The sequence below is a fragment of the Aethalodelphis obliquidens genome, unplaced genomic scaffold, assembly GCF_003676395.1.
Source record: "Aethalodelphis obliquidens isolate GAN/ISIS:26980383/991018 unplaced genomic scaffold, ASM367639v1 scaffold12, whole genome shotgun sequence".
NCBI classification, from domain to species: domain Eukaryota; kingdom Metazoa; phylum Chordata; class Mammalia; order Artiodactyla; family Delphinidae; genus Aethalodelphis; species Aethalodelphis obliquidens.
Genome location: NW_020837956.1, coordinates 18340793 through 18363308, shown reverse-complemented (window position 1 = coordinate 18363308; position 22516 = coordinate 18340793). Strand labels below are relative to the sequence as shown.

The 22516-nt window shown below is 37.2% G+C and overlaps 1 protein-coding gene across 3 annotated transcripts in view; it reads left to right on the top strand.

Annotated features, from left to right (window-relative positions):
* Positions 1–7440: 7440 nt before the first annotated feature.
* Positions 7441–22516, top strand: part of SLC30A6 (solute carrier family 30 member 6) — a 38114-nt gene continuing 23038 nt past the window's right edge. Inside the window, exons 1-5 of one of the 3 annotated variants that reach the window (XM_027113437.1) lie at positions 7441–7491; positions 11871–11957; positions 17698–17782; positions 18801–18843; positions 20800–20865. In XM_027113437.1, coding sequence (XP_026969238.1) covers positions 7489–7491; positions 11871–11957; positions 17698–17782; positions 18801–18843; positions 20800–20865 — 284 coding nt within the window. In that variant the 5' untranslated portion in view covers positions 7441–7488. Of the gene's footprint in view, positions 7492–7516; positions 7829–11870; positions 11958–17617; positions 17783–18800; positions 18844–20799; positions 20866–22516 lie in introns of those variants that run through there. The other 2 variants (XM_027113438.1, XM_027113439.1) reach the window with 2 other exon arrangements.

The window sequence follows — 22516 nt, the reverse complement described above, 5'->3', positions numbered from 1 at the left end:
GAAACCCTCCCCCAAATCCAAGTTCCCAGATGCCAACCAAACTTGGAATCTGGCCTTTCAAAAGATAGCAATCTCAGCCCAGCTATGCTAGCTTCTTTTCCGCACAGTTGTTCAGGGCAGGTTTTGCAGTGGGGAGGAGGGAAACTTGGTGGCCCAAAGTGGGGTGTCATAGACCAAGTGGGGTGAGGAGGGTGTCTACAATAATGGGCAGCTTAGTATGGGGTATTGGAGACAGAGTAAGGAAGTTATTCATATGCGTTGGGGAAACCTAGAATGAGGAATAAGTTCTCAAGAATAGAGAGGTGTGTATTGGGGAAAGGTGTCAGCAAAGATGACAAACTGCTTACATGCAGGAGACTTAATCAGACAAGTCAATATATTAACCATAGTGGAGCCATGTTTCTGTCAGAGAATGGAGTTATGAATACAAAAAAAATGAAACCTGTGGGGTTGGGCTGGAATTGGATTTAAGAGTATGAATTCATGATTTAAGATATATAAAAACAGATGAAGAAATATAGATGTAAATATATTTGTGTACACATATTCCCCAGTTCTTTGCACTGAGAAGGCCTTGGAGTAGTTACACCCCAAAAGCAATGAGCACACATACCACTCCTGTCTTCTAAATTCTCTACTGTCTTAGTCTGTTCAAGCTGCCACATTTTTAGGTGTTTTTTAAAAGCAGCATCCCCCTTCTTGGTATCAAAATCTTAGTCTGCTTGAGCTGCCATAACAAAAATATCATAGACTGCAAGACTTAAATGACAGATATTTATTTTCACAGTTCTGGAGGGTAGGAAATCCAAGATCAAGGTGCCGACCAATTTTGTTTCTGGTGAGAGCTCTCACTGGCTTGTAAATGGCTGTGTCCTCAGTGACAGAGAGAGAGCAGGCTCTCTGGTGTCTCTTCTTATGAGGACACTAATCCTATCTTGAAGGTCCCACCCTCATGACCTCATCTAATCTTAATTATCTCCCAAGGACCCCATGTCCAAATACCATCATGTTGTGGCGGTAGGGTTTCAATATACAAATTTTAAGGGGACACAAACATTCGGTGCATAATATCCACTAAAGGAACCTGGGCTCCTTGGTGAAATGGCCAACTCCAGGTTTAGGGCAGAGAAAATACAGGATAACCCAGAATATCTTGTGCCAGAAAAGAAGAAAGTGCTTAAGGAAGGATGAGGATGAATTATTGATTAGAGGGGCTCCCACTGGACAATTTTGAGCATCTAAAGTAATTATAGTAATGGATTATAACCCATGAGGTAAAATAAGAAACCATGAGCCAATGTGAACATATACATAAACAAGAATAAATTGAAAGTGTGATTAAGTATGAATACATTCACATAGTTTCAAAGTACAGTTTTTACAGTGGAAAAACTTGACAGATACCACCTTAATCTAGTGATGAAAGTTATTACTGGGCCAAATTTCACATAATAGGGTCAATGAGAAAAATGCAGTACTACCGTGATATTCCTGTCAAAGATTCACAACCTGAATCTATTCCAGGAGCATTCTACAAAATAACTGGAATCTTCAAAGTAACTGGCAAATTCGTGAAAGTCAAGTGAAAAACTGAAGAACTGTTCCAGACTGAAGGAGACAAAATAGAATGACAACTAAATGCAACTTGTGATTTAGAACTGGTTCCTTCTGCTATAAAATACCTTATTGGAACAACTGACAAAACTTGAACGGAGTCTAAGGGTTAGATGACAGTAATGTGTCATTGTTAATTTTCTGATTTTGATGGCTGTTACTGTGGTTACATAGAAGTACGTCCCTGTTTGCAGGGAATACACACTAACATGTTTGGGGGTGATGGGGCAGCAGGTCCACAACTTAACATTTCAAGGAAAACAAAGTTATTTGCACTGTAGTTAAAACTTTTCTGCAACTTCCTCATTGTTTCAAAATCTTTTCAAATAATGTTTGGAGAGGAATTCCCTGGTGGTTCAGTGGTTAGAACTCTGCGCTCTCACTGCCGAGGGCCTGGGTTCAATCCTTAGGGAACTAAAAAAAAATAAGACCTCAGGAAACTTCCAAACATCATCATCATCATCATCATCATCATCATCATCATCATCATCATTTTTGCCGCAAACCGCACGGCTTGTGGGATCTTAGTTTCCCAACCAGGGATGAACCCAGGCCCCCTGTAGTTGTAGCGTGGAGTCCTAACCACTGGACTGCTAGGGAATTCCCTTTCATTTTTATTTAGTTTACAATTTTGAATCTTTGGTCAATCTTCCTTTAAAAGATGCTGAAATTAAATGGTATATTTTCTACTTTTATTTTTTAACTTTTATTACACAGTGGAGTTATTTAAATCTTTTCTACTCTGCTGACAAAACATTTTACCCTTTCTGAGGAACAAACGAATTATTTGGTACAGATCTGTAGTCCAGGACATTAAGTATCTAACAAAATCCTGAGTTCTGTAGCAATTTTTTTTGCCTGTCTCCCTGAAGTTTAGGAAAAAGATTTTCTTAAACTCCTGGGGTTTGGCTCTAGATTAGAGTTTTCATTTAACTTCTATAAATCTGACTTCTGGTCTAGTAAGTTTACAATGTGATTTTGATTTTCCTGAGAAAACCCTGAAGAAAAGGTATGTCACTTAGAAGGTCAGGGACAGCTGAAGAGAGAGAGAAAAATGCCAGGAGGGTAGGTTTCAGAAGGTTGCAAAATCTTTCAGAGAGACGGTCTTGGAATTAGAATTTTCTTTTGAAGCCTCAGCATACCAATTAACAAAGCTGACTGTTCACTGGTGTTCTGTCTTCTCAGTTTAAAAAATTGATTTTATGTCAAAAGTTCTCATAATTGTTATTCTATGTTGATTTTTTTCTAATTTACCAATGAAAATGCAAGACTTTGGATTATAAGTAGTTTTATATAAGGGGCAGAAGTTCTTCTAGGAGGAGGTGGAGACTTTGACATAGGTAATTTGCAAGAAAGGGAGGCCATGGTGGTTGATTGACAACGTGTATTTTGTTAGTGTCACAGATTCTCCAGCCAAGCAGGATGACTAGGAAGAGTCTGTATAATCAACAGTCACAAACTCTACAGATCACTAATCCCAGAATATGGACTAATCAAAGTGATCTTTTTTTGACAAACTGACAGGACAGTGTTCTCATGAAGGTTCTGCAGGATACTTAAGGCAAAGTTTCATCAATCACTTTTTCAACAGTTGATCACCAATCCAATGGGACTTCCAATTGTTAGGGCTTAGGGCTGGCTTGTACTGAAGACTTATCAGGTTTATACTTCCATCTGTTTCCTATGGAACACTCCCTTATACATTAAAAATAGATAAAACAATAAAATATAAACAAAACACATGAAACAAGACTTCGTAATACAGACAAACAATAGCAAAAGCAAGAAGAAAGAGTAAGCAGGTTAATGGCAAAAATATATTCAAAACAAAATAAAACGTCTAATAACTTCATACAAAGATGTAAGCCTAATTATAGAATACACTCCAAACTAAAAGGTCTAATTATTCAACATAAGAACCTATGTCTGTGGTTCTATTCCTAGTTTGTTGTTTTTTCTGGTAGGGGTGTTAGATTTGTCAAATGTTTTTCTGCATCTATTGAGATGATTGTGTGGCGTTCGCCCTTTATTAATATGGTGTATTGCATTCTTAATTCTCATATGTTGAACCTGCTTTTCATTCCTGTGAATTCCCATTCACTCATTCATGGTGTATGAGTCTTTCTATATTTTGGTGGATTCATTTTGCTATTATTCTGTTGAGGTGTTTTTGTGTCTACGTTCATATGGGATGTTGGTCTGTAGTTTTCTTGTGATGTTTTTGTTTAGTTTTGGTATCAGGGTAATTCTGGCTTCATAGAATGAGAAGAGAAGTGTTCCTTTCTCTTCTATTTTGGGGGAACAGTTTGTCAATGATTGGTGCTAATTCTTCTTTAAATGTTTGGTAGACTTCATCGATGAAGCCATCTTTGCCTGGGCTTTTTGTGGAATTTTTTTTTTACTTATAAGTTCAATTGCTTGTTATGTCTAATCAGATTTTCTATTTCTTCTTGAGTCGTTTCCAGTAGTTTGTGTCTTTATAGAAATTCGTCCATTTCATTTAGGTTATCTAATTTGTTGGTATATAACTGTTTATAATACTCCCTATAATCCTTATTTCTGTTAGATCAATAGTAATGTCCCCCCTTTCTTTCTTGATTTTAGTAATTTTTTTAATTATTATTTTTTAAACTTTAATTAATTAATTTATTTTGGCTGCACTGGGTCTTAGTTGTGGCATGCATGCGGGATCTAGTTCCCCAACCAGGGATCAAACCCAGGCTCCCTGCATTGGGAATGCAGAGTCTTATCCACTGGACCACCAGGGAAGTCCCAATTTTAGTAATTTGAATCTTTTTTTTCTTGGTCTAGGTAAAGCTTTGTCAATTTTGTTGAAAATTGCAAAGAATCAATTTTTGGTTTTGTTTTCTCTTTTTTAAAATTAATTAATTAATTAATGTTTTGGCCGTGCAGCTTGCAGAATCTTAGTTTCCTGGGTCCCTGCAGTGAAAGCAGAGAGTCCTAACCACTGTAACCACTGGACTGCCAGGGAATTCCCTCTCTATTGTTTTTCTATTCTCTATTTCATTTATTTCCTCTCCAAGCTTTATTTCCTTCTTTTTATTTTAATTTTTTGGCCGCACCACACAGCACATGGGACCTTAGCTCCCTGAGCAGGGATCAAACCCGTGCCTCCTGCAGTGGAAGTGCAGAGTCTTAACCACTGGACCACCAGGGAAGTCCTTTTATTTCCTTCTTTTTGCTTGAAGTTTAGTTTGCTCTTCTTTTTCTAGTTTCTTAAGATGGAAGGTTAGGTTATTGATTTGAGATCCTTCTTTTTTTAATACACGCATTTACAGCTATACATTTCCCTCTAAGAACTGCTTTTGCTGTATCCAATAAGTTTTGGTATGTTGAGTTTTAATTTTCATTCATCTCAACGTATTTTCTAAGTTCTCTTGTGATTTCTTCTTTGATCCATTGACTAAGTTTTTAAAATTTCCACCAGATGGGAGCATCCCAAATTTCCTTCTGTTATGGATTTCTAATTTCATTCCAGTATATTTGGAGAACATACTTTCTATGATTTTAATCCCTTTAAATTTATTGAAAATTATTTTATGGCCTAACAAATGTTCCGTCCTGGGAATGCTCCATATACACCAGAGAAGAATGTGTATTATGCTGTTGTTGGATGGTGTATTCTAGACATATGTAGGTCTAATAGGTATATAGTGTTGTTCAAGTCTTCTGTTTCATTGTTGATCTTCTGTCTAGTTGTTTCCTATGATTTTATATCAATTACTCAATTCCCTGTATTAGATTTTTTTCTTCTTCTTAAAATAGCTTGAGAGATTTATTTTTGCTACCTCTAAACCCTGTTATACTCATCAATAAGGAATTAGTTAAATATATTGATATTAAGGCACATGCCTATGATTGTATTCTCTAAGGTCACTAAAACTATATTCTAGAAAATTAAGACACGGGAAAAATGTCACAATACATCCTTGCATGAAGTAGGCAGACTATAAATAATATGTACTGTTTGATTCCAGTTTTGTTAAAATAAAAAAGACTGGGGCTTCCCTGGTGGCGCAGTAGTTGAGAGTCTGCCTGCCGATGCAGGGGACACGGGTTCGTGCCCCGGTCCGGGAAGATCCCACGTGCCGCGGAGCGGCTGGGCCCGTGAGCCATGGCTGCTGAGCCTGCGCGTCCGGAGCCTGTGCTCTGCAACGGGAGAGGCCACAACAGTGAGAGGCCCGCGTACCGCAAAAAAAAAAAAAAAAAAAGACTGTAAAGAAACTTCAAGAATCAAGAATGGGGACTTCCCTGGTGGCACGGTGGTTAAGACTCTGCACTCCCAATGCAGGGCGCCCGGGCTGGATCCCAGGTCAGGGAACTAGATCCCACATGCAAGCCACAACTAAGAGTTCGCATGCCACAACTAAGGAGCCCACCTGCTGCAACTAAGACCTGGCACAACCAAATAAATAAATATTAAAAAAAAAAAAAGAATTGAGAATGATTTGCTCAGGGTAAATGAAGCAATAATGTTCTAACTTGCCTTTTTGATTCTAATCCTGTCCAGAAGTAGCAAGTACTGAGTAGTTGGTAAGGCTTTAAAACTATGGTGTACAGAATTCCAGGTCCACCTTTGACTAGGTGTGTTACCTTGGCACACAACTTTCCAAGTAGAGGCTAACAATAGTACCTGTATCAAAGGGCTGTTATGAGGAGTAAATGAGATGATACATTAAGTTCTTAGTCATAGTGCTTACCACATAAGTGCTTAATAAATGTTAGCTATTATCTTCCATCTACAGTTCATTCTCCATACCACAGCCAAAATGTAGAAGGTCACTCCGTTGTTAAAACCATCCACTGGCTTCCGGTCTCAGAAAAAAAAAAAAAAAAAAACAAGCTCTTTACCCCTAATTAGAAATTCCGACTTGATCTGGCCCCTGTTTATCACTTAGATCTTCTCTTTGTTTCTTCCCCTCAGGCACAACTCTCCAGACATACTTTCAGACATTCTTTCTGATCTTAAAACACCCTTGCTTGTTTTACTTATGTATTTACATTACTTATTCTGCCTAGAAAAAACTTCACAGAAATACTTGCCATTTGGAAGTCAAATTTAATCTTCTTAGAGAAGCTTTCTCTGACTACCTCTCTAAATTAGTGACCCAGTTACTCTCTATACCATTACCCTATTTTCTTTTTTTTTTTTCCTATTTTCTAAATGGCACTACTTACCGATATATTTTAAAAATTTCCTTCTCCTACTTGTTTTGTCTCTTCTTACTAGAATATCATTTTCATGAAATCAGTACCTGATACACACGTACTACATATTCAATTTCTGTCCAATGAATTACATTTCGATGTGTTTTATTTTCCTTTTATAAAATAAAATTAATCTTATAGAATTGAAGTAGTATTTTAGGAAGCACAACACAGTAGTCCGTCATTAGTCGGCCTGAGTTCAAATTCAGCTACTACAGCAAACTAGATGTATGTCTCTGGGCAAGTTTCTTAATCCTGGTTCCTCACTTGAAAAATGGGAATGTAATCTATTTCGTAAGGTATTGCAAAAATTAAATAACACAACATAGGTAAAAGCGCTTCAGGACTCAATGAAACTTTTCTAACATTACAAAGAAACCCTAATTGCTTCTTGACAAAGACCTCAGCGCGTACCTCTGCACCCACAACTCGGCAGGGAGCTGAGGAGTCGCTCTAGCGGCCACCTTCGCCTCTATAGAACGCAGGGGCAGCCGGGAAAGGGGAGTGGGACCCTGAGGCCGGTGTACGCACTTCCGCCCCCGCGTCACTCGCAGCCAATCGGCCTCTGATGCCCAACCCCCTTCCGCTCTAGGGAAAAACCAGCTCCTAGGCCGTCTTCCGGCAGGAGCTGTGCCGCTCCTTATCATGGTGAGTTGGCCAGGGTTGTGAGGGTTTCTGTCGTAAATGATTCCTCTTATCCTTTCTGGTCCTGAAGCGGCCTTGAAATGCCTCAGCCACCCAGAGGTGGGGTCGTCGGACTTATGCTCGGGGTCCCCGGGAGGAGCGGCTGGCGTCCGAGAGCGTGCCACCAGAGCTCTGATGCTCCCTCGCTCCCTCACCCGGTTCCTTTGCTGTTCCGGACCCCGGCCCCGCTCCAGGCCAACCTTTCGGCTCTGGGCGAGTTTATGACTCTTCCCTGCAATGACATCCTTGATATAGAAATAAAAGTCTTTGCCAGTGTCAGCGACTACAACATCAACAAAAGGTCAGAAAACAAGTCCGCAGCAGCAACGACCGTATTAGTGATGCTTACAGTAGTGACGATAACACTGGTGAAAATAAAAGAGGATGGTTAGTAGGGTATTGAGGCTGACGCCCCAGTCTCCAGCTTGCCTTTATCGAGTGCGACAGCCGGGTATGGCAGCAGCTTTCAGAAGGCCAAAGACTGGCGAAAGTCAAGGTGTTGATAGTGCCTCTTACTGCAGCTTATTTTTTGTATGCGTTTGTAGATCCCAATATACCTTATGGCTTTGGGGATGTGGTATTTAAATTTTGTTAGAGGTGTTAGTCATTTTATTCCTTTAGAAATCAAATATATAGCTCTCTGAATTTTATCTAAGGATAAGCAGTTGATTGTGATTTCAGTGTCAAAAGAGGTACACACCATTGTATCAGAAAATTCATGGGTCTCTTATTGATAGCCTGTATATGATAAAAGGACCACGTTTCTGTGCCCCAGCACTGTCACTCTGAGTTTTTTCCTTGAGTGCATATGGTCGAAAAAATGTTTTATTCACATATTTGAAAATATTTTCTAAATTTCCTGTAATCCTTCCTTTACATGCAGAAAGTGGGTAAAAATTTACTTTTTTTGCTGACCAAATAGCTGTGTGCTCCTTCAAAACATTCACCACTGTGTAGCCGGAGTTAAGTTTCTAAAACTTGACCATGCCACTCCCTTGCTTAAAATTCTTCCGTTTTTTTTTTCCTTTAGCCTGAAAGCTAAAGTTCTGTTTAGTATGGCAAGCAAAGATATCTGTAGTCTAGCTTCTTACCTTTACAGCCTCTTTTTACACATACATACACCATATTCCAGCTACAGTGAACAGCTTGCAGATTGTGCTCTAAGAATTAGACCTTTGCACCGAATTCATATATGCTCTTCTCTCGCCAGAATTGCTCTCCATTTCCTGTCTTGCCATCCTTATCAGTATAACCCTTAACATGTCCTTTAGTCTCTTTCATGAGCCTTTCTGCCATGTCTAAACATCCTATTAAATGCCTCCTTTACGCTCCTGTGAGGGTGCTTTTTACCAGTAACATCTGGTGCATTTTACCAGACTATGTTAAAGTTGTGTATTCACTTGTCTTTCTCACTTCCTAGGCTGTAAGCTTTTTGAGAGGAGGACCTATGTATTCACTCTGATCTCCCCAGAGCCTTTTGTACAGTGCCTGGCCCAGAGGAAGTTTTCAATAAATATCTGTTTTATAGAACACTGAATAAGTGACCATGGCAGTAAATTTTTATGCATGAAACATTAGTAATAAGGGAAATAGTAGCATTTAAGTTTTATTTTTAAAGTTACCCATTATGTATTATTTATTAATAACATGCTATGTGCAAAACGTAGTGCTTTCTTAGAATATGTCAAGGAAATATAGCCCTTGTCATTAGTGAAGTTACTAAAAAATTAACTTACCATGCAAGATGACAAGATGAAGGCTAGCCTGTGGTTCATTACAAAGCAAGTGGTATAAAAAACTCTATAGTTTGAATAATCTAATAAGGCTTCATGTAGGAAGTGAACCAGTAAACTTAGTACTTTGTCCCTTACTCCAGTACTCTTAATCTACTATTCATTACTCTCATTTGGATGAGGAAACAGAGAGGTCAGGTAACTTGCTAAGTGCTTCAGGGCTATTAGTGCTTGGATTAGATGAGTCTGGCCTTTTTACTCTAGAATGGTATGAGATCTCATGAGAGATCTCATACTTGTCTCATGAGATCATGAGACAAGGAGAACAGCAGTTTAATTGGAGTTGAGGATTCTTATCTGGAGCAAGAGGAAAAAATGGAAAGAAACTGAGGCTAACTCATTGAAGGCATTGAGTTCCAAGTTGTAAAATTTGGAGTTTATCCTGATAGCAGTGGAGAGCCAATATAATTTTGGAAAGAGTGACGTGAAAATTAGGATTTTTGTGGGTTTTCCCCCACTATCAGAATGGCATCAGAAATGGCCCTCTGCCTTTTAGAAACCTTATTGATTGTCTTAACCTGAAACTATTTTTAAAAATATTTTTATTTATTCATTTGTTTGTGCTGGGTCTTGGTTGCGGCGTGCAGGATCTTTAGTTGCGGCATGCGAACTTTTAGTTGCAGCATGTGGGATCTAGTTCCCTGATCAGGGATCGAACCCAGGCCCCCAGCTCAGAGTCTTAGCCACCGGACCACCAGGGAAGTCCTTTAACCTGAAACTTAAAGTAACTGAAATAATTTAAAATGGGCTGAAGTTAGAAGATATTCAAGGATACCAGTATTAAGTAGAATTTATCTTTGGGACCAAAATATCCACACATAATTCTTTAAGACTACAGTATGTTTGTTGACATTAGCATTTATTAACATCCCAGGTGAAAATAGCATACTGTTCCTTTTCAACTGAATTGGTTTAGCAGAGCCTTAGGGTTATACATATACACTGGTCTTTATTTGGATATGAAAATTAGTTGCATGTTTTTCATGATGCTTTATTTTTACATTTTTAAAAATATTTTTTACTTTAACTTTTTATTGTGGAAATTTTCATACATACACAAAAGTAGAGAGAATATAATATAATGAGCCCCCATGTAGCCATAACTTGGCCTCGACAGTTATCAACATTTTGCTGTTTTTGTTAATGCCAGATTTCTAGAGCTCAGCCTATTTTCTGCCTTTCCTGAGTCTAAACATAATGCAACTAATGACATGTAAAACTTGAAGAAATGGAATGTATCATTTTATAACTATTGAGATGTTTCTAGATGCTGACTATAGGAAAATCATAGCTCTGCTTGAATTGGATCTGAAAGTTTTTCACATTTTTAATCTGTTAACTCCTAATTCCATTGCTATCTGTGGAGCTTCAGTGTTTGAATCAAATTGGCCAACTTTAATGGGGTAGAAATGTAGTATGGTTGTTATAGTGATTGTGGCCTTTACCATCTAAGAAAATGTTTTGTTAAAATTAAAATCCAAAAATTTAAGTACATGGCACTTAGCAATCAAATTATTATGTATGACCCGTTGAAAATTGTGAAGGGTTTTTCTTCCCCTAGAAACAATTACTTTGCTTTTGTAATAACAAAGATTTTCACAGCTTATTTTTCCAGGGTGTTTTTTTGTTTTGTTTTTTGTATTGTATTCCCATCATGAAAGTGTAGTAAAATTGATCAATTTTTTCCCCTTTACAGCTTCTTGGTTTTATGTCCTATTAAGAAAAGTCTTCTCCACATACAAGATTATAAAATTACACATCCATGAGTTTCTTCAATTATTCTGTTGTTTTATATTTTGATTTTAAAATAATGAAAAATTAGAGTGAGTAGTAAGGATCCAACTTTACCTTTTTCCAAATACTATTTATTGAATAACTCATACTTTCTCCCACTGATACTGGATACTACCTTAATCACAGGCTAATTTCCTATGTGTGCTTGAGCTCTCCTTTATGTTAAGGCTTTCTTACATGGTTTCCTGAACTTGAGTATTAAATCCCACTGTAATCACCACTCAGTCTCTTCTCTCATTGGTAACCCCACTGCCGTGACCTTTCTCTGCTAGTACCATACTGTGTACTAGCAGGGACCATGGAAGCTAGCTAGGATGTCAGATACTTTGAATGCCTGAGCGAGAAACTCAGAGGTTTTCCTGTAATAATAGTTGCCAAACCTTTCATATATAAAGCTTTAATTAGGTAAATTGTAATAGTTTCTTTTCAATAAAGCTATTTGGCAAACTGGTTTTCTGGTTCAAAATTGCCTAATCCATTAAAAAAAAAAAAGAGTTTGGTCTAGAGCTAAAATGCCTGGGTTTGAATTCCTGCTCAGCCATTACTAGCATTGTGTGCTTAGACAATTTACTAAAAATTGTTTCCACCACATAGATGATTGTGAGTCTTAAATAGGTAAATACATGCAAAATGTCTAGAATAATTGCTTGGGACATAATGAGCATTCAAGAAATGTTAGTTGTTATTACTATATCGCAGGAATGAAGAAGATTAGATACTTAAATGCTGATTTGTGTACTTTTGTTTGCTTTAAAGGGGACAATTCATCTCTTTAGAAAACCACAAAGATCTTTTTTTGGCAAGTTATTGCAGGAATTTAGACTTGTAGCAGCTGATCGAAGGGTAAGTTATTTTTATTCCTTAACCCTAATTTTAATTATTGCACAAACATAACATTGAAGAAAGGTAATTTTTAAGGCAAATAGAAATCACTCTTGATCCATCACATTGTTTTCATTTTTTTATGTTGGATAAGTAATTTTTAATGTAAAATTACAGAACTTTAGTATACAGTTGTTTTGCCTGGGAGGAAGCTAGGCTTTGGTTAGTTTTTATTCTAATTCTAAAGAATTTTGAAGAAAAATTGTTTGGTGATAGCCTTATGTTGTTAGTTTTTTTAGCAAATTAAGTGGGTGTGGTCTGAAGCCAAGTTTTCTCATTTTTAATGTAAGGCAGAAAAAATAAGTTATGCTTTGAGACTATAAATAGACAATTGATAGATACCCTTTTTGGTCACCAGTGTAGACCTTCTAATTACTATTCTGTTGTCATTGTTCTCATTATTGTCTTATACTGTAAGCTCCCTGAGGGCAGTGACTATGTCTCTTTTGCTCACTTTTTTTTTTAAACATCTTTATTGGAGTATAATTGTTTTACAATGTTGTGTTAGTTTCTGCCATATAACAAAGTTAATCAGCTATACATATACATATATCCCCTCATTTTTTAATAGAAGTACAAAATAAGCACCCAGCAAATACTTGATGAATTTTAAATAATCCTAGCTTCAATGTAACATAATAAGCAGTAGCAATGATATTGACCATGTATTACAATACTAAACTAAAGACTTCTTTTCTTTGTTTTTTACCACTATATCTCCTGTTTCTAAAACTTTGGGATATGGTCAAAACTCATTAATTCTAGTATTTGGAAATATTATCATCTCTGAATGTTAAACTCTGAGAGCCATGGGTAGGAAATTTATCTGCTTCTTTTGTATTTAGTCATTTAGGATGATCTCTTTTTAAAAAAAAAAAAATTATTTATTTATTTGGCTGCATCAGGTCTTAGTTGTGGCACACAGGATCTTTTATTGCGGTGTGCGGGCTTAGTTGCCCCGTGGCATGTGAGATCTTAGTTCCCCAACCAGGGCTCTAACTTGAGTCCCCTGCATTGGAAGGTGGATTCTTAACCACTGGACCACCAGGGAAGTCCTTAGGATGATCTCTTGAGAACAGATAGTTATAGCTTTATGATGTTGATGGAAAGCAACTATATTGCAGGAGGAAGCAGCAAGTTCTTTAACAGTACACTTCATTGAAGCATAGTATACCACAGAATAGGTAGTAGGAACAAAACGAGTATAGGAACACCTGAATTGTACAGATAACCTCTATCATAATTTAAATCTTAAGAGGTACACCTGGCTTATCTCTTCATTGCTTTTCCTGTCTTAGTTCTTGGTGATTTCATATTTCACGTGGAAGATCCTTACCTCTCAGTTCCTCACCACAAATAACCTTGTCCTGTATCCCTCCCAACCATCCACTCCTATGATCATACCATAAACCTTATCATTTGTAATAACTATATCCTCCCATTGTCTCAATTTAAGCATTTTACTCATCAGTCACTATCTCTTGTCTTTCCAGTTCACTCCTATTACTAGGGCCTCCAGTCCTTTACTCTGCTATATTTTCACTATTTTTCACCTCTCTTATCCTCATTTACTTACTTATCAATTTAGATTCTCTGGTCCATCATTTTCATTTTCTTGCATATGCCTTCAACTCCTTTGTGCCCCTCTTCTGTCTATCATACTTCCTTGGCAAATCCTTAACCTCATTAAGTCCACTTTTTTCCTACTCTGTACCTGCATGCAAGCAACAGAATGTAGCCTTAAAAAAAACACAAAACCATGCTGACTGGTCTCACTTTATTTTTATTTATTTTTATTTTTTAACATCTTTATTGGGGTATAATTGCTTTACAATGGTGTGTTAGTTTCTGCTTTATAACAAAGTGAATCAGTTATACATATACATATGTTCCCATATCTCTTCCCTCTTGCGTCTCCCTCCCTCCCACCCTCCCTATCCCACCCCTCCAGGCTGTCACAAAGCACCGAGCCAATATCCCTGTGCCATGCGGCTGCTTCCCACTAGCTATCTACCTTACTACGTTTGTTAGTGTGTATATGTCCATGACTCTCTCTCGCCCTGTCACAGCTCACCCTTCCCCCTCCCCATAACCTCAAGTCCGTTCTCTAGTAGGTCTGCGTCTTTATTCCTGCCTTACCCCTAGGTTCTTCATGACATTTTTTTTTCTTAAATTCCATATATATGTGTTAGCATACGGTATTTGTCTTTTTCTTTCTGACTTACTTCACTGTGTATGACAGACTCCAGGTCTATCCACCTCATTACAAATAACTCAATTTCGTTTCTTTTTATGGCTGAGTAATATTCCATTATATATATGTGTCACATCTTCTTTATCCATTCATCCGATGATGGGCACTTAGGTTGTTTCCATCTCCGGGCTATTGTAAATAGAGCTGCAATGAACATTTTGGTACGTATGCCATTAGTGTGGCCCATATTGTATGTTCCTAGTTTATTCAGTTTCCAGTTTCCTAAGTGACAGTTTCATACCATTTTCTTTCACTTCTGTGCTCAAACTCCCAAAAGCTTATTCATCCCCATTCTAACCTGTTCATCTTGCTTCCTGTTTCGCTGAGGGAAAAGAAGTAATCAGGAGAAAACTTCCGCATCCTGTCATTAGCATATCTACCAACACTCTGCCTTCCCTCCTATTTTGTGGATGAACTGTCTGGTCTGCTATATAAGGCCAATTCTTCCACTGTTGCCTACTCAAAGACAGCATTTCTATAATGGTTCCTTCTGTCTCTTGCATTGTTGTTCCTTCTTGAATCATTCTCCTTCTCCTTCTTGCGTCATAATTACATGCCATATATTCCACTCTCAGCTACTGCTTCCTTTCTCTGCTTCCTCTTATACAAAAGTACGTAGAAGAATTGTCTTTACTCTCTTTGTTCACTTTCTCTCCTGCCTGTTTCTATTAAACAAAACCAGTCTGATTCTAGTCCCCACTTATCCACAGAAACAGCTTTTACAAGGTAACTAATAACTTCTGTGTTGCCAAAAGCAATGGTCATCCTCATTTCCCATCTTATTTGACCTTCAGTGGCATTTGACGAAAAACCGTCTCTTCTACCTTAAAGCAGTTTTATTCATTTGAACTCTGAAATGCCACTCTTGATTTTCCTCCTACTTACTTGGCCATTATTTTTAGTCTCCTTTCTTACTTTCCTCTCATCTTTCTGACCTCTTTAAGTTTTGGAGTGTCCCAGGGCTTATGGAGCTCTGGCCTCTCTTGTTTACTTTCATTACCATATGCTGATGACCCTATATTTATATCTCAGCCCCTATCTTCTTCCCTACCTCCAATTCCTATATATAATGGACTTCTCAACATTTTCACCTGGATATCTAATAGGCATCTCAAATTTAGTATGATCAAACCTGAACTTTGATTTTCTATCACTCCTTCACTACATGGCTCAGGCCAGAAACCTTGGAGTCACTTTTACCAATCTCTCCCTCACTCCTCACATCTGCTTTATAAGTAATTCTTGCCGGCTCTATCTTCAGTATAATACACAGAATCTGACTCTTTTTTTTTTTTTTTTTTTGCGATACGCGGGCCTCTCACTGTTGTGGCCTCTCCCGTTGCGGAGTACAGGCTACAGACACGCAGGCTCAGCAGCCATGGCTCACGGGCCCAGCCGTTCCGCGGCATGTGGGATCTTCCCGGACCGGGGCACGAACCCGTGTCCCCTGCATCGGCAGGTGGACTCTCAACCACTGCGCCACCAGGGAAGCCCAGAATCTGACTCTTAACACCTTCCTACCACATTCAAAGCCACCATCATTTCCCACATGGTTTATTGCAATCACATTCTAAATGGTCTTCCTACTTTCATCCTTGCCCCTATGCAGTATATTCTACATAGGGTAGCTGAATGAGCTTTTTAAAATGAAGCCTAAGTCACTTTCCATCTCATCTGGAATACATCCCAATTCTTTTCCTGGCATACATGACACTACTTGATGTAGCCCTAGACTCCCTCTCAGCTCTCTTGTCTAACTGTCCTCAGCCATTCTTCTATCTCAAAGAATTTGCACTGTGGTTCCCATTTTCTCTCCCAGATATCTGCATGCTTAGCACCTTTGCCTCTTTCTGATTTCTGGTCACATGTCGCCTTACCAAAGGAGTCTTTTCTGACCACCCTATCTAGAAGAGCAGCTCTTCCATGTCTTCCATTTACTGTGTTCTTACTGTATTTTTTCTTTTAGCACTTATCACCACCTGACCTTATATATTTGCTTATTGTCTGTCACCTCACCTGGATTATAAGGTCCGTGTTTTGTTCACTGCTGTATCTCCAGTGCCTAGAATAGTGTCTGTTACAAAATAGATACTCAAATGTTTGTTGATTAATAGCTTGATTCAGCATTAGAACTGCATGCATTAAATGCTTTATCCTCCTTTTCTGACTGCTGTTGAATCCCTGTCCTGACTAGACCCCATATCCAGTCATTTCATTAATGTTCTCACTAGTATTAGAGTCCCTTGTCTTGTTAACCTATCATATCAGTTCTCAGGTCTCTAACATCCCTATCTCACTTGGTTTTCTGGTTTTGCTCGTGGGTGTAGAGGAAGTTCCACAATGGTGTCTACCATAAATTCATGTTGGTAATTATTGTTCTTCTTTTTGATGATTCAATAGTATATTCACCATAACATCTATTCTGCAGATCCTCTTCTAGATTTAAGTTTCCAGTGCTACTTTATCATATCCCCTAATTTTAGAAAATGGCCTTGCGTCTTCCTTTCAAGACTGTTACCTCTGTGTTACATCACTGTCATTTCTTTCTGCCTTACAAGTTCTCTTTCTCTTCCGTTACCTTCTTACCCTTCTCACTTTCTCACGGGTGGTGTTCTTCCTTTCTAGACCTACACCTTTCATCTGTATTGTAAAACCATTCTATCCCATACCATACTTGACCTTAGCAATTACATGTTTAATTTTAACACCTCAAAATAACTACCTTTTCACTAATTTATTTCATCTCTACTTTCAAACAAGCATAGGTCTCCCTTTATAGGGAGAGGAGCAGAACAAAAATAAAAAACACTTCACTTGATCTCTTCTTCCTTTATTTTTAGAATGCTCTTCCTCCTCCCTCTAAATCCTAGCTATTTCAAGGTGTATCTCAGATCCTCCCTTTTCTGTGAACTTCTAAACTGTGGTAATCTTCCCCTCTTTTGCAGTCCTATTTCATACAATTTACTTGGTAAATAACCAAGTACTGCTCTTTTTTGGTGGGTGGGTGGGCAGGGTAACTTTATTTTGATGTACCATCAAACTTACAGAAATGTTATGAGTATAAGGAACTCCCTTATACCATTTATTCAGATTCATCAATTGCTTTACATTTTGCCCCATTTGTTTTTATCATTGTCTCTACATGTTTATGGAGACAAAATTATATTCAAATGTCAGTATATTTTCTCAACTATTTGAGAGTTTGTGTGTCAGAATTTATTTTCTCTAGAATAATTCCCCTTCTAGAATTATTCGTTTAGGCTTATATATTATAATAGTAACTTGTTTGATGATAATTTTGGTAGTTTTAGAAAATGTGGCACTTCAACTTTTTGAAACAAGTTGTGCTTATTCCTTTGAATATTAGAGTATGAATCACAGCAACTTGAATGGACCCAGAGAAGTTTGTCAGCATTGTACAAATAAGAATGATTTTCTTTTTCACAGTCCTGGAAGATACTGCTCTTTGGTGCAATAAACTTAACATGTACTGGCTTCCTGCTAATGTGGTGCAGTTCCACTAATAGTATAGGTATGTCACTATTCTTATTTTTAGGAGTTAATTATTTCACTTTTATTGTTCTCATAATAAATAAAGGTATGTCGTCCTTTACATAGAATATATTATTCTGAACTATAACTCAAAAGATTTAAATGAGAAAATCTATTCCAAAAGTACTTTGTAAACTATAAAATTTGGTTCAGTTGTTAGGCATTATCTAAAATGAGCTTTTTTTAAAAAAAAATTTAAATCTATTTGAAAAACTAAGATTTCTTTTTATTTTTTAATTGAGGTATTGATTTACATTATTATATTAGTTTCAGGTATACAGCATAGTGATTCAGTATTTTTATAGATTATACTCCACTAAAAATTATTGCAAAATAATGGCTATAATTCCCTGTGCTGTACAATTGATCCTTGTTGCTTATCTATTTTATACATAGTGGTTTGTATATCTTAATCTCTTACCCTTATCTTGCCCCTTTCCCACTGGTAACCACTAGTTTGTTTTCTATACCTGTGAGTCTGTTTTATAAATAGTGCTGCTGTGAACATTGGGGTGCATGTATCTTTTTTGTGAGATTTCCTTTTAATGTGAGAGATTAGTTCTTCAATTTATGTAGTGTATAAATAAAATTTTATGATTTATTGAGTTTTCCTTGAAAAGGGAAATCTAATATTTTTCTTGTGTCATGACTCTTATGTTTTTATTTACCATTATTTTCATCCTGCTATTTTAAAAATACATTTAAAATAGTACTCCGATGACAGAAGGAGGCAAAAAATTGATCTCAGGGCTTTTGAGCATATACTGCTTCATTTTTTCCTGATGGAGAAATCAGGTTCTAAAGTAAGCTTTTGTATTAACCAACTTTGGCTACATGTATTAGTCAAATTTACTAGATAATTGCCAACATATGAGATTAATCAGTGACTCATGTTTTCCGGTGATGGATGTCCCTGTTATGAACAGTTTTGGTGATTTGCTGTATTTCCTAACAATGGATTCAGTAACATTTTAATCAGTCTTTTTGTTGTTTTGCAGCTTTAACTGCCTATACTTACCTGACCATTTTTGATCTTTTTAGGTAAGTTTTAAAAACGCTCCTTAATGTTTTTACTTCCTTCCTTCCTTCCTTACCTATTTACTTATTTATTTATGGCTGTGTTGGGTCTTCATTGCTATGCGCGGGCTTTCTCTAGTTGTGTCAAGTGGGAGCTACTCTTCATTGCGGTGCGCGGGCTTCTCACTGCGGTGGCTTCTCTTGTTGCAGAGCACCGGCTCTAGGCGTGAGGGCTTCAGTAGTTGTGGCATGCGGGCTTAGTTGCTCCATGGTTTGTGGGATCCTCACAGACCAGGGATCGAACCTGTGTCCCCTGCATTGGCAGGCAGATTCTTAACCATTGTGCCACCAGGGAAGTCCCCTCCTTAGTGTTGTGTTGTTGTTGTTTTTTAATTAATTTATTTATTTATTTTTAGCTGCACTGGGTCTTCGTTGCTGTGTGTGGTCTTTCTCTAGTTGCGGCAAGCAGGGGCTATTCTTTGTTGTAGTGTGTGGGCTCTCATTGCAGTGGCTTTTCTTGTTGCAGAGCACAGGCTCTAGGCGCACAGGCTTCAGTAGTTGTGGAATGCAGGCTCACTAGTTGTAGCTTGCGGGCTCTAGTGGGCTTTAGAGCGCAGGCTCAGTAGTTGTGGCACATGGGCATAGTTGCTCCGTGGCATGTGGGATCTTCCTGGACCAGGGCTCAAACCCGTGTCCCCTGCATTGGCAGGCGGATTCTTAACCACTGTGGTACCAGCGAAGACCCTTCTTAATGTTTTGAAGCTAATAAGGAATTTGTTATCAACTATATATACTTCATTTGAAAAACAGAAAAGAGACCTCCAGAATGCTTCCCCAGTGTTTTACTCCTGACCTTGATTGGTGGTTAAATGGGTGTTTTTTTTCTATTTGTTAAAATGTACATATGTGCTTTATGCACATTTCTGTGTAAATGTCCTATTTTGAATAAAACAATAAAATTAAACTAAAAAAAAGGTTTGTTGCACTGAATTTATGAAGTTTTCTTTACTTAAAGGAAAGTTATCTGTGAAATAAGTAAAATTATCAACATGGACCATATGTACAAATAATAATTAGAAGATATGCTGGAAGAAAATACCCCATTTATATAGCAACAGAAAAGATAATACCCAGACTTTAGGTCAGGTGCCTACCTGTAGATGAGTCAGCTGTGACCAGGGAGCAGGAACACATAAGAACATACTAGTTCCCACTGTAACCATGTGGGTGTGAAAAGAAATGAGGGATGTTAATAACTGCAAAGTATATATGTAATTGTGAGCTAGAGAGACGACCTATTGGCTCCTGCTTTGGGGACCTTTCATATTTCCAAATAAAGGTTGCAGAATGCTTAGACCGTATGTCTCCAAGATCCGTGCCATAGAAGTATGTTATAGGGATGTCTTTTTCATCAGTCACATAACTAAATCTTCTTGATTGGTCTAAAACAGATAGTTATTACCTGAATTTCACACTGTAGTAAGTTGTTTTAGAGTGAATCTCCACTAAGAAAGTAACCATAACTTTATCCCATCCAGAATGTTGTCAAGGTGTTATTAATATTTAGTTTAACTTTTAACAGAGATTAAATAAAGTTTATTAAAGTTAAAATGTATTGTATATGCCTAGAATCAAGTAAATTGCACTTATTATTGCTGTGTCATTTTTTGCAGGCTCAGTTATGGAAACCATTTAGGGCGGATAACTTTCTGAGTAGAGAAACTGTGGGTTTAGGTTCTATTAGTTCTATTATTAGTGTCTTAATGGTATATCATAACTTCTTTCAGTTTCTCCCCATGTTAAAACTCACATTAGGGTGCTTATTGTGATTAGATTATAAATTATTAGAATAACTTGTTGTTAGTTTAGTCTGCAAACACTATTAACTTTTAGCAATTTAGTTATTCTGAAAGCTAAATTTCTTTCTGTAAGTCCTCTAGTTCTAGTTCTAATGCTAAACTTATTTTCCTTTTTACTTAGTTTAATGACATGTTTAATAAGTTACTGGGTAATGATGAGGAAACCTAGCCCTGCCTATTCATTTGGGTAAGTTCAAATTATTTTATTTTCTGCTAACTTATCGCTATTAAAGTAGTAGTTATACCAGGCAGTAAAGAGCTAGCTAGAGTACTTGTAGAAAATAAATGCTGCCTGTTTAGTGGAATAGTGATCAGATAGTGAAAGTAGATAAAAAAACATCTTCCAAGAGGATTCTAGATAAGGAACATGAATGTTTAAATTTAAATCATATTAAAGTAAAATGTTCACATTGGTTTTTTTCTATTTTATAAAACAAATCTTACATAAATTGTTCATTTTAAGTTCTTTAATATTTTGGTAATCTCTTATTCCAGTTAGAGAAAGTACAAAGGATTTTCATGTATGTATCTTCTAGATGTTAAAGTAAGTGGGATATAGTTTAACATTAATGCAGCGGTAGAGATGTATTTTTATCTTAAGACTGTATTTGTGACAGCAATGAACTGACAAAGATTTTGAGATTTCTGTTTCTATAGTTTAGAAATTACTGAAAGTTAGAAAATAATCTTTTATATCAGAGGATTTTTTAAAATATGTTAGAAAAAATGAGTTCTTTTCAGATTCAAGGAAACAACTTGAAAGAAGAATTTAACTTTGGTGAAGAAACTCTTGGACAAAACTTACCTTTCTTCTCCACCATACCATTTATTGGGATTATATTCTTTTGAACAAAATCAGGTTTTACTTAAATAATGGGACAAAGTAAACATGAAATTTTAGTGCAAAATGAAGATATTTATAAGTGTCACTGAAATTTGATAGAGTTGGATTGATATGATAATCATTTGTAAAGGGTTTTGGTTGTAAGTGACAGAAATCCATCTCAAACTAGTTTGGGGGAAAAATGTTAATTTACATAACCAAAGTGTGGGAAGACTGAGGTAAACTGGTATAGGGACTAGAACACTCAGGACATTGTCTTTCTCTTACCTCAAAAGGCCTGCTTTTCTCTGCATGTCAGTTTCAGTTTCTCAGACCACTTTTCTCCACTATCCTGGAATGATAACTTGTAGCAAAACTTTGAACCTTCTCACCTTCATCCTTGAGACGAAAGGATTCCCCAGCTCTAGAAAATAGTGAGAAAGAACTATTGGTTGGTCCATCTTGGTATAGATGTTAGTCTTTAGATCAGCTCCTGTGGCCAGGAGACAAGGTCACATAAGGACAAGACAGCTCCCATTTTGGCCTAGTTGCTTAGAGTGAATAGGAAAAGAGGGAGCAATCAAATATAATTGCAGTCAGTCACATATCTTGAAGTATCATCTATATTTAATAATTCCAAAATTCAGTTCTCCAGCACTGAGATTTATCTCATGTCATGTTACCTTCGTGCCAGGTTCACATGGATGTCTAATTCATGTCTTAAATTCAAGCTAGGATTCTTGTTTTCTTCCCCCCAAATCTGTTCCTCTGCAGTTTTTCACATCTTAGCAAATACACCACCACTCAGTTGCTCAAGTAAAATCATTGATTATTCTCTCATCACCCACATTTATCCATGAGCAGGTTATGTCAAGATAACTTACGAACACATCCAGAATCTGTCCTTGCCCCCGTTTCTATCTCCACTACTACCATCCTAACCAAACTACCTTCATTTCTTGCCTTAACCAATGTCTTGCATCCTAACTGGTCCCCATGGTTCTGCTTTTACCCC